At 39.5% G+C, this 14,176-nt stretch overlaps 1 protein-coding gene across 1 annotated transcript in view; it reads right to left on the bottom strand.

Annotated features, from left to right (window-relative positions):
* Positions 1 to 9,131: 9,131 nt before the first annotated feature.
* BCKDHB (branched chain keto acid dehydrogenase E1 subunit beta) overlaps positions 9,132 to 14,176 on the bottom strand; it is a 182,648-nt gene continuing 177,603 nt past the window's right edge. The window contains exons 10-11 of the mRNA XM_084889141.1: positions 10,879 to 11,026; positions 9,132 to 9,423 (exon numbers count right to left, since the gene is read on the bottom strand). Of these exons, the coding sequence (XP_084745267.1) occupies positions 10,886 to 11,026 (141 nt within the window). The 3' untranslated portion in view covers positions 9,132 to 9,423; positions 10,879 to 10,885. The remainder of the gene's footprint in view (positions 9,424 to 10,878; positions 11,027 to 14,176) is intronic.

Below are 14,176 nucleotides of genomic sequence, written 5' to 3'. Positions count from 1 at the left end.
GGCTCTTTGAAAGACTAGGCAGGCTGAAACGGGTATGGTTCAGTGGATAGAGCATCAACCTGAGGACTGAAGTGTCCAGGTTCGATTCCAGTCAAGGGAATGTACCTTGGTTGCGGGCACATCCTCAGTAGGAGGTGTGCAGGAGGCAGCTGATCGATGTTTCCCTCTCATCAATGTTTCTGACTCTCTGTCCCTCTCCCTTCCTCTCTGTAAAATATCAATAAAAAAATTTTTTAAATCAACAAAATATATTTAAAAAATAAAGACTAGGCAGGTTACACAATGCTTAACACTTGCTAACAGTTAAGTATATATTCCGTATTTTATTACTTTAAAAAAAAAAAACATGCTAAGGAAGACAATCTTTTTTTATGACATGTCCTCTCTCTCACAGTACTATCATGGTCTCTATTCCTATGCAAGAAAAATCATAAGTAATAATAGTTGTAATTATATACATATAATTTTGCATCCTGATTTTTCCACTTAAAAGTATATAATGAGCATGTTGCTAAATAATTTTCATAATCATTACTTGCAAATTCTACACTGTATCTGATCATACGGATGTACCATTAATCACAAACCACAGCTGTTCCATTTTCTCTAGGCAATTTTCCCATAATCTATATGAAAATGTTTACTGTGCACAAAGTAACATCAAAGAATCTGACAGCCATGAGGTCTTTCTTTAGAAGAGTAAACCAAGTTAGGACTAACGTGTACTTGCTAGGAGGTGCGCCTGGCCTGCAGGAGCGGCAGGGGTGGGCCAGTGGTCTGTGTGCGGAGAAAGAGGAGCCTGTGGGGAAACCATCTCCAAGAAGGTGAAGCGGGGCCCCTGGCTCAGCCCCAGGCAGGGACAGAGGTTCTGAGTACCACTGGTCGTCACCGTGGCCTGTCTCACCGGATATCCAGGAGACGCCGGGGGCACACAGCCGCACTATTCAGGGATCCACAGATGTCAATGGCAGATAAAGGCTTCCTGCTTCCAGGGAGGACACAGGGCACGTCACCAATTCAGGGGCCCAAACACAAACAGCTTCAATGGCATCCACACCTACCCTAGTCCCTGTGGGAGCTGAGGGCCTCAGGGCAGGTGCCTTCCAGAGCTGCAGGCAGCAGACACGTCTGCAGGGAGCTGGAGCTTCAGCCGAGCACCCTGGACTCCCCGTGGCTGTTCAAATGACTGTTCAAAAATAACCAATGGACACAAACAGTAGGGGGGTGAGGGCATGTGCTGAGAGGTGGGAGCAGCTGGGAAGAGATCAACAGGGGAAAAAGAAGATATATGTAATATTTTCAACAATAAAGAATTTAAATTAAAAAAAAAAAAAAAAAGCAACCCTCCAGCAATTCCCCCAAATAATTAGGGAAACCCTGTGAGGCTGTCTGGCAATTGGGACAGGATTTTTTTCCAAAAACACTACTTGTTACTATTAACGGAGCTTTCCATTTTTCCTCTAAGTGAGGGTAGTCTAGGCAAGATAAATTATATATTCCAATGTTCGTTAGGTACACAAACATTCATGTTGTTCTCTAACCTCTTTGAAACCTATACATATAAAAGCCTAAGTGATCATTCAACCAATCACTATAATGCACCCTGACCACCAGATGCTCAGTGCAGAAGCTGTCCCTGGTGGTCAGTGCAATTCCTACAGTGGGAGCACTGCTCAGACACTGGGCTCACAGCTGGCAAGCACAGCTGCTGCAGCACAAGCCTCTCCTGCAGACACTCCCCCTGCACGCCTCTTTCCCATCAGGACCGGGACCAGAATCGGGACTGGCATCAGGGCTGACTGGGCACAAGCCCGCAGCCTCTTCTCAGTCATGGGCACTCCAGTAATGCCCAGGATGGGAGCGCAGAGACCACAGCGGAGCAGCAGTGAGCCTGTCTAGTGGTGGCGGTGGCAGGCACAGCAGGCCAGGCACAGCAGCGCCCCAGCCTGGACTCGGGCTCCTCCCCGGCCACCTGCCGCTTCACACACTACCACGCCCCTCAGGGTATGCTGGACTGCCACTTTCAGCCTGAATCCCACAGGCCATGCCAAGGGACCCCACTGGTGCACGAATTCATGCACTGAACCTCTAGTTGTTCATATAAAAGATAAAATAAGGGTGAAAGTAAATCTATGCTTCAACAAAAGGACGGCAAATATGGGGAATTTACACAAAGTATTACACAAAGTATTCTCAAAGAAAAACTTGCTATTAGACTGAGAACAGGCATATTAAACTTCTTTGAAAAAGAAACTCCCAAGGGCTGCTTTTCAGCTACATGGGGAAGTTTAACAACAGTTGTAAGGTCTTAGGACTTCATTAAGAACTTTATAGGAACAAGCCCTCAAGAGGCACCTGGCTTCTAAAAAACAGATACTGTGGAACTGTTCATTCTCCTGCCCCAGGAGGAGGCTGCCAGCACTCAACGTTCAGGCAGAAAGTGTAAATTCATTCTTTGATGGGCTAAGACAGTTGACATTAACCCAATATCTGTAGCTAATTTGCATGTCATAGATAAGAAAAAAAAATATCAAGCATAATATATAGAACAATCTCAAAGGTGAAAGGTTTTCCTTGAGTATATTAAAAACAGGTGGACTTTCTTCTTTCAAATTGAATATATTCGTAAGCATTTAGAATAATTGAATTAGGATGCCTTGGGTTGTGACAGAAATCCAACTTGAACAAAAAAAATAGTTTATTGGAAGGATCCTGGGGTAGTTCCTCAGAGGATGAAAAGGAGAATGAACAGCTGAGGTTTCCTGTGGCAGACCTGGAGCTGATTGTGGTGACTCCAGAGATTAGAACCTGGACTGACTAAGTCCTGCACTTCAGTTTTGCTCTTTCCTTGGTGAACTGGTTCCATTCTTTTCCAGAAAAAGATGGCCTTCCTCAGTAGGAAAGATGGCCATAGCTCCCTCCACAATAGCATTTTAAAAAATCTATTTGTTTGAAAAATTCTGAAGATTCTGACTGACCCAATTTTGGTCACCTTCCATCCGTCAACCAGTCATTGTGGCCAAGGGGATGGAGTGCTACCTCTAGCCCAGTCTGAAGTCTGCAGATTCTACCAATTGGGGAAGTAGCACAGATAGGGCCACTGGGAGGTTACTTTGAGCCAAGCTGGCTCTCCATTGGTGACTGAGAACAGAGTCTAGGAGGATAATGAAAAATGACCACTAATTGCACCATCCTCAAATTAAGAGTTTTGAATGAGCATTTTTGCTGGGTTTGTCCGTTTGCATATATATGCATATTAACGTACAATATTGTCATATAGCCACTCTAAAAAATACATGGTTTTGATTTCTATTTGAAGAAAGAGGCCAAAAAAACACAAAAACAATGCTCATCTCTTGGGAACCCTAGCCCTACATAAAGGGCTGTTTCTGTTCCTGATATCAATTACTATCAAAGCACCACTTTAAATATCTACAAAGTGGGCTCTATCTACTTGCTTTTCTGGTACAAGGTCTGATTCAAGTACAGGCCTGCATTTCCTTTCACCTGCTTGTTCAGAAACACAGAGAATGTCTCTGTGGACCAGGCACTGTCCCAGGCACTGTCCCAGGCTCTGCAAAATTCATAGCAGACAAACAAACCAAAACCCCCTGCCTTTTTGGAATAAGTAAAACATTGTGGATAAAGAAAAAACAATTTCAGGATAGTAATAAGTAGGAAGATGAACCAAGAGATCAACATGGCATTTTAAACTTCATTATTCTAATTCTTTAAAGTCACCATATCTTTAAAAAAAAAATTTTTTTTTAATTGATTTCAGAGAGGAAGGAAAAGGGAGATAGAAACATCAATGATGAGAGAGTATCATTGTTTGGCTGCCTCCTGCATGCCCCCTACTGGGGATCGAGTCTTCAATCCAAGCATGTGCCCTTGATTGGAATAGAAACTGGGACCTTCCAGTCTGCAGTCCAATGCTCTATCCACTGAGCCAAACCAGCTAGGGCTAAAGTCACCATATCTTATGAAAACTCATAGTAAGTAAAATACTTAAGAGTAGCCAAGTAAGCCTCAGCAAGAAAACAGGATTTTTAGCAAAATGAGACCTTAATAATTATTTCTTAAAATGATGTAACAAAATATCTTAATAATAAAGACCTCTGCTTATCAATACTTCCAATAAATGTTTAGGTTTTGCTAAATAATTTCCTCCCCTCAAACAAAGGGACCTTAATAATATTAGCTGATGCCATCATTGAGGGGCCTTTATTTGGTGGTATCATGATCATATATAAGCATAGTTCCATCTTCACAGGACACAGGCATCCTATATGATAAAAGGCTAATATGCAAATCAACCAAACTGCAGAATGACCAATTGCTATGATGCACACTGACCACCAGTGGCAAGCACTTAATGCAGGAGCACTGCTCAGCCAGAGGCCAGGCTCACAGCTGGGAGCACAGAGATGGTGGCAGGAGCCTCTCCCACCTCCATGGCAGCACTAAGGATGTCCGACTGATGGTTTAGGGGAGCGGGCGTAAGCCATCAGTCAGACATCCCCAAGGACTCCCCAACTGTAAGAAAGCACAGGCTGGGCTGAGTGATACCATCCCCCCACCCCCCAGCCCTGAGTGCATGAATTTCATGCACCAGGCCTCTAGCTATAAATAAAAGGAAAGTTTTCATTTTTATAAAAATATTTATCTTACAGTTTATTCTCATTTGGAACTTTCTGCTTTTAACTTTTTTCTTTCTTCTGTGCTTCCTCGTCTTTATTCTTACATTCTTGTATTTTCAGTTTGTATTTTTGTAAGATTTAAAGTCTACGAATTTACCTCTGAGGAAAACCCTGGCAGAGGCACATCAGTGATCTTATGTTATAAATATTCTATAATTGTTTTACATTTCCTCCGCGGCTCCACAGTTATGAAGCTGGGTGCTTTTTTACTTCTAAGTAGTTGAATATATGTCATTAATTTGGGATGTGGTCAGAAAAACGTGCCTTTTAATACTCTTTGAGGAATTTACTGCGCGTTTGTGTTTTTGGTAACTTAGTGTATGATCCTTTTTCTTAACTGCTCATGCATACTTTAAAATGTAATTATTCTATGTTCATGGAGGCACAAAGTTTAAAATATATTTCTACAGACCCAACCTTATTACTTATGATTGTCCACTTCATCTAGCAAAGTGAAAGCAGGATGACAAAGCCTTGTACAACTTTTCTGTACATATCTTCTGTATTCATAAGTTTTGTTTACATTTTACTATTACACATTTACAATATAAAGAATTTAACTATGACATATTCCTTTGCCAAATGTGGAACATTTGTTACATAAAAGTGTATATATGGAATTTAAGAAACTGAACTACCAAGCATAATAGAGACAGACTCAGAGAGCAGGCTGACAGCTCTAGTGTGTGTGTGTGTGTGGGGGGGGATAGTTGGGGGAAGTGGAGGGAGAGGTTGAGCAAAAAAGAAGAAAAAGAGAACTCATGGACAGATAACAGTGGTGATTGTGGGGTAGAAGGGAGTGGGGGTAGGGGAGGTGGAGGAGGGCATATAGAGGATAAATGCTGAAGGAAAAAATTAAAAAGTGTATTTAATATAATTATTTAGATGTATCATTTTGTTTCCATTCTTACATCTGATCCTTTCTAGCTGTGATTTCCTCATCCTTGTTCTAATTATTTCTCATTTTCTAGGCAAATATCTTTAATTACCATATTGAGGGGGGTATCGGATATCAGGATTTCAAAATCTTTGCCCACATTTGAATATTTTCTATTTCTTTCCAAACTAGGTGGGCTAACAAAGCATATCAGAGACTCCAAACTTCACATCTCTCTGGAAATTCCAACATGTTCCTGACCCCAAAGAATTTCTGCTGTAGGTTAATGCTGTGTGACTAGCTGGTTCATACCTATCAGTTGTATTCTCAGGTGACCTTAGAACAGGTAAGGTTTGAGGCCCAGTCTTGTAGAATTCAGTGTTGTTGACAAGACTGAGCCTGCATCTTGGGTCTCCACCGGTCACCTGACTTTCTATTCTGAGGTCCCCGCTGGAGCCTGGGCCAGGGCCATCCCTGTGGCCAGTGCTGGTCGGCACTGGGGTTGGCAGCCCCTCCAGAGCCACATGCGGTGGGGAGAGGGGGTTCTCCAAACAAACAGCAGCGCTGTTACTAGAAGGTGGGGGCAGGGATGCCAGGCAGCCAGAGACCACACGTGTCCACCACAAGCAGGCTGATGGGAAAGGGATTTCACTAAACCGAATGGAATGTCTATGGGATTCCCAACAAGACTTTGTAGATTATGTGACTTAACCCTGAGGGACTGGACTGAGGTCATTTCTGGACCTTGTGCATTTCTTTTGCTAATGTACACAGGTCTGTTTACTCCGGGTGGATATCTATCAGTTGTACAGAATGTAAATGTTATATTTTTTTCCAAACAAAACTGCATAGCTTTGAGCTACAGAAGATTATATTCACTTATATATCCACGTTCTCACAGGAAGCAGACTTATTTCTCAGCACAGGCCAGTGTGGGGGATTCTGGCTTTGGCGTTCATTTAACATCTCTGATGTGTCTTCTTCTCATCAGAAATTGTTTAAAATACATTTATTTCTTGAAACAAATGTTCCTTATTGTGAGAATAAGAAAATCTCTCATCAGAAGAAGACACATCAGGCATTTTCTTATTTTCACAATAAGGAACATTTGTTTCAAGTAAATAAATGTATTTTAAATAATTTCTTAGATGCATATGCACATCTTGTGCAGACTGAGCTCAGAATTAACCAGAAGAGAAGGAGTATTTACTGCTAGGGACTGTGGGGCTAACTGGAGGGGAAAATGCTTTCAAGCTCAGGCAGTTACTGCAAAGATGATCCCCACAGTTGTCTCATGCTTGCTATTTCAAAAACAACACTAAAATAACATTGAAATACCTACAGGAAAATTGTACAATAACAAGTAAGTTTTTTTTTAAAAAAAGTATTAAACAATTATCAATGGCAACAAAACTTTAACTAAAATCATAAATAATAGCCACTAAAAAAAATAAGTTCAACTAAAACAAATACGTTCAAACAGAACCCACTGTAGGCCGAGATGTGGTTGACTGCTGCACATTTTCTGCTCTGTGGGCTGACCTTGTGAGTGCGAACCTCCCAGCGAGGGCACCTGAGCCATCCGAGGGAACAGAGACCAAAGCCAAAGTCCATACGGAGTTTTGGCGCCTTACACTCAGAAAGTCCTGGACAGCAAGCCAACTGGATTCCCTAAATCCTTCCCAACGTGTTGCTGACAAGTACATCTTTCCCACCCTACACTACACAGGTGTTCCTATTTTTAAATCAAGGGCAGGCCTGCATTTTTACCCCTAACAAATGCTTTGGTTCTTCATTTCAGCCCACTGCTCTCTGGAATCTGCATTTAAGTGCCTTTCCTTTATCTCCAAATTTGTGGCAATTGATAAATGTTACTTTCGTATTCTCCTCCAAATTTCTGATAAAAATAATTAGGACACTTTTAAAATTGCAGTTTTAATATGACATATACATCTGTAAGTCTAAGAAAATGTCCGCTTTTTTCAATGTTTATAGAGCAAGAAAACACTCTATCACCCTGTTTCCTGCTGTTTGGGAGGGTGGAACTTTCTGCTAAGCTGATGGTAGGGGGGCCAGATAACAGCACACCCCTGAGGACAGGGTCAAGGCTGAGGGTTTTACAAAGGGACTCCTTGGCAGGTCAGGCCTGTCTAAAACTATGAAGAAAGGCAGAAGAGGCAAAAGAAGATAAAGAGGTCCTGGCAAAGTCCCCAACAAGAAGGCTTCCTCCTCCAATTTGAGCCTTTTGTTGTTGCTAATGTTTTTCTTTTCAGCTATACTCTATATAATAAAAGCCTCATACACAAATTGACCAGATGGTGGAATGACAATAAGAATGACTGGTCGCTATGACAGGCACTGACCAGCAGGCAGCAGACACTCAACACAGGAGCTACCCCTGCGGTCAGTGCACCACAGGGGGAGTTCTGCTCAGCCAGAAGCCAGGCTCACGGCTGGCGAGCGGAGCAGAGGCAGCACTAAGGAGCAGGAGCAGGCAGGTGGACACCCCCTGGAGGGGTCCTGGACTGCCAGAGGGTGCAGGCCGGGCTGAGGGACCTCGTGCCTCAGCCTGGGCCTCTAGGAATAATATAAAAAACAGGGGGGAAATATTTACTTTGTAACATCATGGCAAAAAAATACAACTATAGCCAAAGCTTGGCTCCTTTAGAACTAAGACAGGCACAGGCTTTCCATGAAGAGAGGCAGCATGGCTGATCCTACCTCCATGCTGGGGGAGGAGTGAGCACGCCCATCAGGGCCTTGTGAGGCAAGAGGGAAGATCAGGAAGAACATCCCAGAAGTGTTATCAATATACAAACATCCATCTTAGCCGTAAAAAAAACCCCTAAAGTTGAAAAGTCGGCATTTCCAAACATTTCATTTTACTCAGATCTAATTAGCAGGTTAACAATTAGTCTGTATGAGGGCTAAAAAAAAAATATTAATACTTTCCCTCCCATCTTATAAGTTCATCTGGCTGGGCTAATAATCAAGTGAAGAGAAACAGATTAAAGGAGAAAAATCAAAGTTTTAATACACGTGCATTGAAAATTCACATAGGCATGAAGATTCCATAAAGATTTCAAAGACAGTGAGGCAACATTGGGTATATAAAATATTTTTGGACAAAGGAAAAAAGGGAAGAACTGGATCTTAGATTTCAGAGGAGACAAAGGGCAATCTGCAGGTAGCTGAGGAAGTGGGGAACAGACATGGCAGAAAAATCCTTGCTAGACCACACAGAAACAGCGGGACACAGGGCATCCAGCTAACAGGCACCTGCCTGAATCCTTCTTGTTTACCATATCAATTCAAGGTAGGCTATGGGAACAACCCAAGGTCTTCCTGAAGCAGGTTTCTCTGTTTGAATCTCTGAGGCAGGAGGAAGGAGGATGGGGAGGGCCAAAGGCTCCCTGAGTCTTATTTCTTAATAAGCAGCTTAAAATCAATTTCTTAAAAGAGCAATTTCAGGGTAGCAGCATTTTGGTTCCCTGCATCTGCAACCAAAATTCTTGAAAAAAATTACTAATGAAAAAAAAAAAAGACACACAATCTGAAGACCAATCTGATTTTGCTTTATTGAATATTTTCCCCCATACCCAATATTTACAGATGTAAATAAGTGGAATTTATGACTATCATATAAACATTTAAAAAAGTTAATCTAAAACACTCTTAACGGAAATAAATTCATGTGTGTTAATACAATAACTAATTCAAATTTTTAGCCAATATCCATCATGCTTCATTTCATAAAAATTCTATTTTCAAGGAGAGATAAATCTGAGAAAATATAAAAAAATTCAGAAAAATATTTCCGTATCTAGTCACAATCTTCCAGTTTTTCTGTAAAAGAAATCAATAACAATTATAGACATATGGGCTACTGTGAATTAAATAAAAAATTTTCTTAATTGCATAATTACTTTCTTTAATGCCATATTTAACTTTTAGATTAGAAAACTTTATGCATCTTTTATCATATTTTCATAATAGGCTAATATCTTTTGTTGTTTAAAAGGAAATACATACCCAAACTTAAAACCACCACCTAAGTATTACCTTCAAAATGGCTACAAGGCATATATGAGGCTACCTTGACTCTCCATTATGATGGTCCATAGGAGGGAACAAGATGGACAACAAAATGAGGGAGTCTCCTAACCAGTCTTCATGCTGCGTGCTCTAGAAGCCAGCTGCTTTCACAGACATGAAGAGGACATCAGAAATAAAGCATCCACCTCTGCATGTCTGAGAGATGCCAGGGATATGTGGACTAATGAACCTAACTTAATAGTATTCTCAGAATAGAACTCCAAACACTTTGGTGTGGAGATCAGTGAGAAAGGAGGAGGACATTATTTTCTCTATCCGCACAAATTTATGTTTCTCTCTCTGGTTCAGGAGAGCTAGCTTTACTACCCATTCATGGGAGGCAGGAATACAGTATTTCTTATCTTTAAAAAGTATGGCTGTGTTATTACAGCATTTAATTCCTTCCTACGCATTTTTGAATAATTTCAAAATTGCCAAAGACAAAATAAATCAGTATGTCACAGTGACAGCAACTTCTATAGCATTAAAAACCCTAAAAACTCACTTAGCAGTGTTTAATGGTATTCTTTGTTGCTACACTAACATGCTGAAGAAGCATATAAGCACAACTTAGAAAATCATAGTGAATAAATATTGTTTATTATCCACAATGTAAAAACATCCAGTTGCCAAAAAAATCCTTGTAATGGTGGTTGTGCTGAATATTTTATTGTGTGTTTTTTTAAGTAAAAATTTACCTTATAGACAATTCGTAGGTTTCCTGTTCAACAAAGTTATTTTTTCAAGTAATATAAAGGCAAATTTCAGAATGTTATGTATGGGTCACCAGAGTCCAAATCACTGGAGACCAAATTGATGACGCTTAAAGGGCCATTTTAAAATGACAGAAATTACCCCTATTGGTGAAAAGTCTAAATAGCTAATAAAAATATAATAGAAATGAGGGTAAAAATTAGAACACAGGGTGTTTTTGCAATTAAACCATGGCAGAGAACCCTCATGTAGTGACTACTCAATGTTAATAAATGTAAGCATCTGTTTTAGAGAAATCAGACAATACACATGCTTACTATGTCTCCATTAAATGCAAATATACTGTGGATTTAATTTTTTTTAAGTCCACATTTTGTTCTGGTATTTGCCATTCACCAAAACACAACACAATGATGGCCACTGATATTTAGGCAACAGAATATTATGGTCGGGGGCACATGCTAGCTTTCTCAAAATGCAGGGCTGACTTACCTTGTGATCAATAATTGATCATCTTTCGAAGGGCATCATAGCATTTCCATTTGTCTGGGATATAGAATGGCTCAAAAATGTGAGGAAAGGGTGTGTCATACCCACATACTCTGGATATAGGAGCCTCCAGGTTCAGAAAGCATTCTTCCTGCAGATATGAATACGGGTGGTTAACTTCAAAAAGATATCTTTTTTTCATTTACAGAAATGAAACATTCCAACTTAAAATACAATTGCATTCAAGGGCATTAAAATAAATCTATTGTAACGTGACAATAGATAGTTGTCACATTAGTTAAAAAAAGGTCACAAACAGCATGTTTGCCATGATCCCAGTTTTACTTAAAATGTTTTCATGTATGTATATGCATTTCATGCCTACATACATATCTATTGCTCAAGCCAAACGTGGACTATACCAAACATGCTGTTCTACAAATACAAATGTAAGGCATGACAATCAGAACAATATGTTCACAGTAAACTCTGTAGCTTGAAATTAGTGATCATATGCTTTCTCATTTCCTGACTTTTTTAAGTTTTATATATAATAAACATAATATTATCATAATAAATGTTTATAATTATTCTATGCAGCCACACTAAACTTCCACCGGTTACTTGACTTTGTCCCAGTCTCTCACTAGCGGGCTTCTGTAGATCCCTTGACACTTGGCCACTGATCTCCTAGGATCATTGCTCTTTGCCTGACTAATGAGCAAATATTCTCAGGTATCACTTAAGGAGCCGTCTCTGCTGGGAAGTCTTTCTGACACCACCCCAGCCCTGCACCACCACCAGCAAAGGAAGGACTTCTGCCCTGGACTACAGCACTGCACTCAGCACAGTCAACGGCAGCTGCCTGTCTGTCTCCTCGGAGAGACCATGGACTCTGTGAGGCTAGCAGCACTGGTGAAAAACTATAGAGTCTCAGCTATAGAAAAATCCTGTAGTAAATTATCTTCAGGGGGAAAAAAACATGTTATAACAGTGACAAATTCAAATTTAAAAACAGAATTTTTAGAGCATTAAAAAAAGTCTAAAAGAGATATATATGATTAAACTATTCTTAGGAATATATTAATTTTCTCATTCACAGCTATTACCTGAAATAAAACCTTTGGGTTTTGTTTTATATATATATATATATATATATATATATATATATATATATATACATACACACACACACACACACACACACACACACACACACACTTGATTTTTACATTGCTTTCCTTCACAACGGATTTGCGGAGATCCACATTTTCTTACATATTTTGCTAACTGTATTTTCACATTAAATTCGAGGGGAAATTTTACATGAAAGAATCCTGATGCTTGATGCATAATCCCTACCCTCTGTGCATATTTCTTCTGGTGACAAGTATTATATATCAGAGCAGAAAGGCCACAGAAACAGAGCAAATTCGATCCAAAGAGCACCAATTGGCCATTTGTATGCCTCCACTGCTTCCAGTAAGCACGGCGACTTACAGTATCCAGCACTAAATAAGTGTTAGCTTCTCCTAGCAACAGGAAATCTCAGTATCAACTTGAGAACCTTACATACGTATGATTTATAGAGTCACCTAAGAAATTCTACTACTAATAAGCTTAAAAAAAAATGACAGATTGAGTGGATTGCTTCTTGATTTCGACAAGTAATTTTAAAAGGATTTAAATTGTCAATTTGGGATTAACTCAGTTTTATTATACATTAGTTGACATGGGCTGATTTTCCATTTTCCCTGAATACTGCACTTTTCATACACAAACTATCCATAAATACTGCAAAATACAGAAAATCAAGGGACTAGTCCTGGGAAGCTGGCATATAACAAAATAATCTGTATTTGTGAAAATCACTCCTTTTAGCAAAAGGACTAAAATCATCAGACCAAAAGTTTTTCAAATAGCAATGCTTCTAATTCCCCAAGAATGAGAATCACTTTTTATAAGAATGCATCTATGGTTACGTGGGCGTAGAAAAAGGTCCGCAAGGTCATACTTCAACTATAAACAGTGTTTACCCTTTGACACTGGGAATGGCAGGAGGTGAGAAAGGACTTCACTTCATACTTTGAAAGTATTGTTGGAGATTTTATGACACAGTATTATTTTTGTAATTAAAAGGACTAAAATAAAGGGAAAGAGTAAAGTGATGAGTTAGCTTTTATGTGAATAATAGTTCCTATTTTATATAATTTACAAACACAAATTTGTTATTTTATATACAGCACTTCCTTAATTTGAAAACAATTACTGTAAATTATATGGAATTAAATGATTATAACATATTATATAGAAGCACGTAAAAATTATAGAAGATAATTCAAGGACATGGAAGACTGTGATTAATTTTATAAGGCTATTCCCCTGAACAAACCAAAAGTTTAAAATTTTAACACTTTGCTATAACTAAATTGTGTTAAAGAGATTTAAATGTTTTCTTCCACGGACTTCTATTAAACTTCCTTTAAAGCAATTGGAAATAAGATGTTTGGTCAGCAGCTGTACAGTTACTTCCCAGTGAACCGGTGCGTGTACAAATGATTTATGTGTGTGTAGTCTTTCTTTGTTCTGCATTGGTTTTGTCTTCATACAGAAGCTGTACACACAGGAAAACACCCACACTCACACACTCTTAGAAAAGTATTGAATCTCATTGGCGGATTTGTAGATCAATGTACCCGGTTAATCCTCCTCAAAGTAACTCTCTCTTTTATATACCACGGTATGACACCATAACTATAGAAACCATGTGCTCTATAGTTTCCAAACAACCCAGATTAATTGTTCTTCTTTTCCATTAATCATATTCTTCTTTGTATTCCATAACACACTCATATTTTAAAAACTACATTGATGAGTTTTGATTCAGAAATAGTAATCCATAGAAAACTGGGAAGAAATAATTACCTAGCTCACCAGTTCTTGTGAGGATTACAGGTGTATCCTGCACAGGAGTTAAGATGGGGATTATCAGTTGCTGGCTCTCTCCCAGGGGAGCTTGACATGGAAAACACTGACAGATGTGACGGTGAGGTTCCAAAGCAGATCACAGTGGAACATGTAACCAGGGGCAACAGGAGAGAACCCAGAGGAACTTCTCTCCAGCCACTTGTGGTTCAAAGTTTCACCTGATTCTGGTTAAAAGGACTGAAAGTGAACCCTAAGCCAGTTAGGTAGTAACACCTACATATATTTTGTTGTGCTGTGTGCTTTTGCATAAATAATTAGGTATTTAATGAAAAAGCAGATATTCCTTCCAAAAGCCCCTTGCATGGCATTTTAT

Source organism: Pipistrellus hanaki (assembly GCF_964339955.1).
Source record: "Pipistrellus hanaki genome assembly, chromosome: 7".
In the NCBI taxonomy this organism is placed as follows: domain Eukaryota; kingdom Metazoa; phylum Chordata; class Mammalia; order Chiroptera; family Vespertilionidae; genus Pipistrellus; species Pipistrellus hanaki.
Note: the sequence above shows the minus strand (reverse complement) of the source record. Positions and strands in the feature narration are given on the sequence as shown.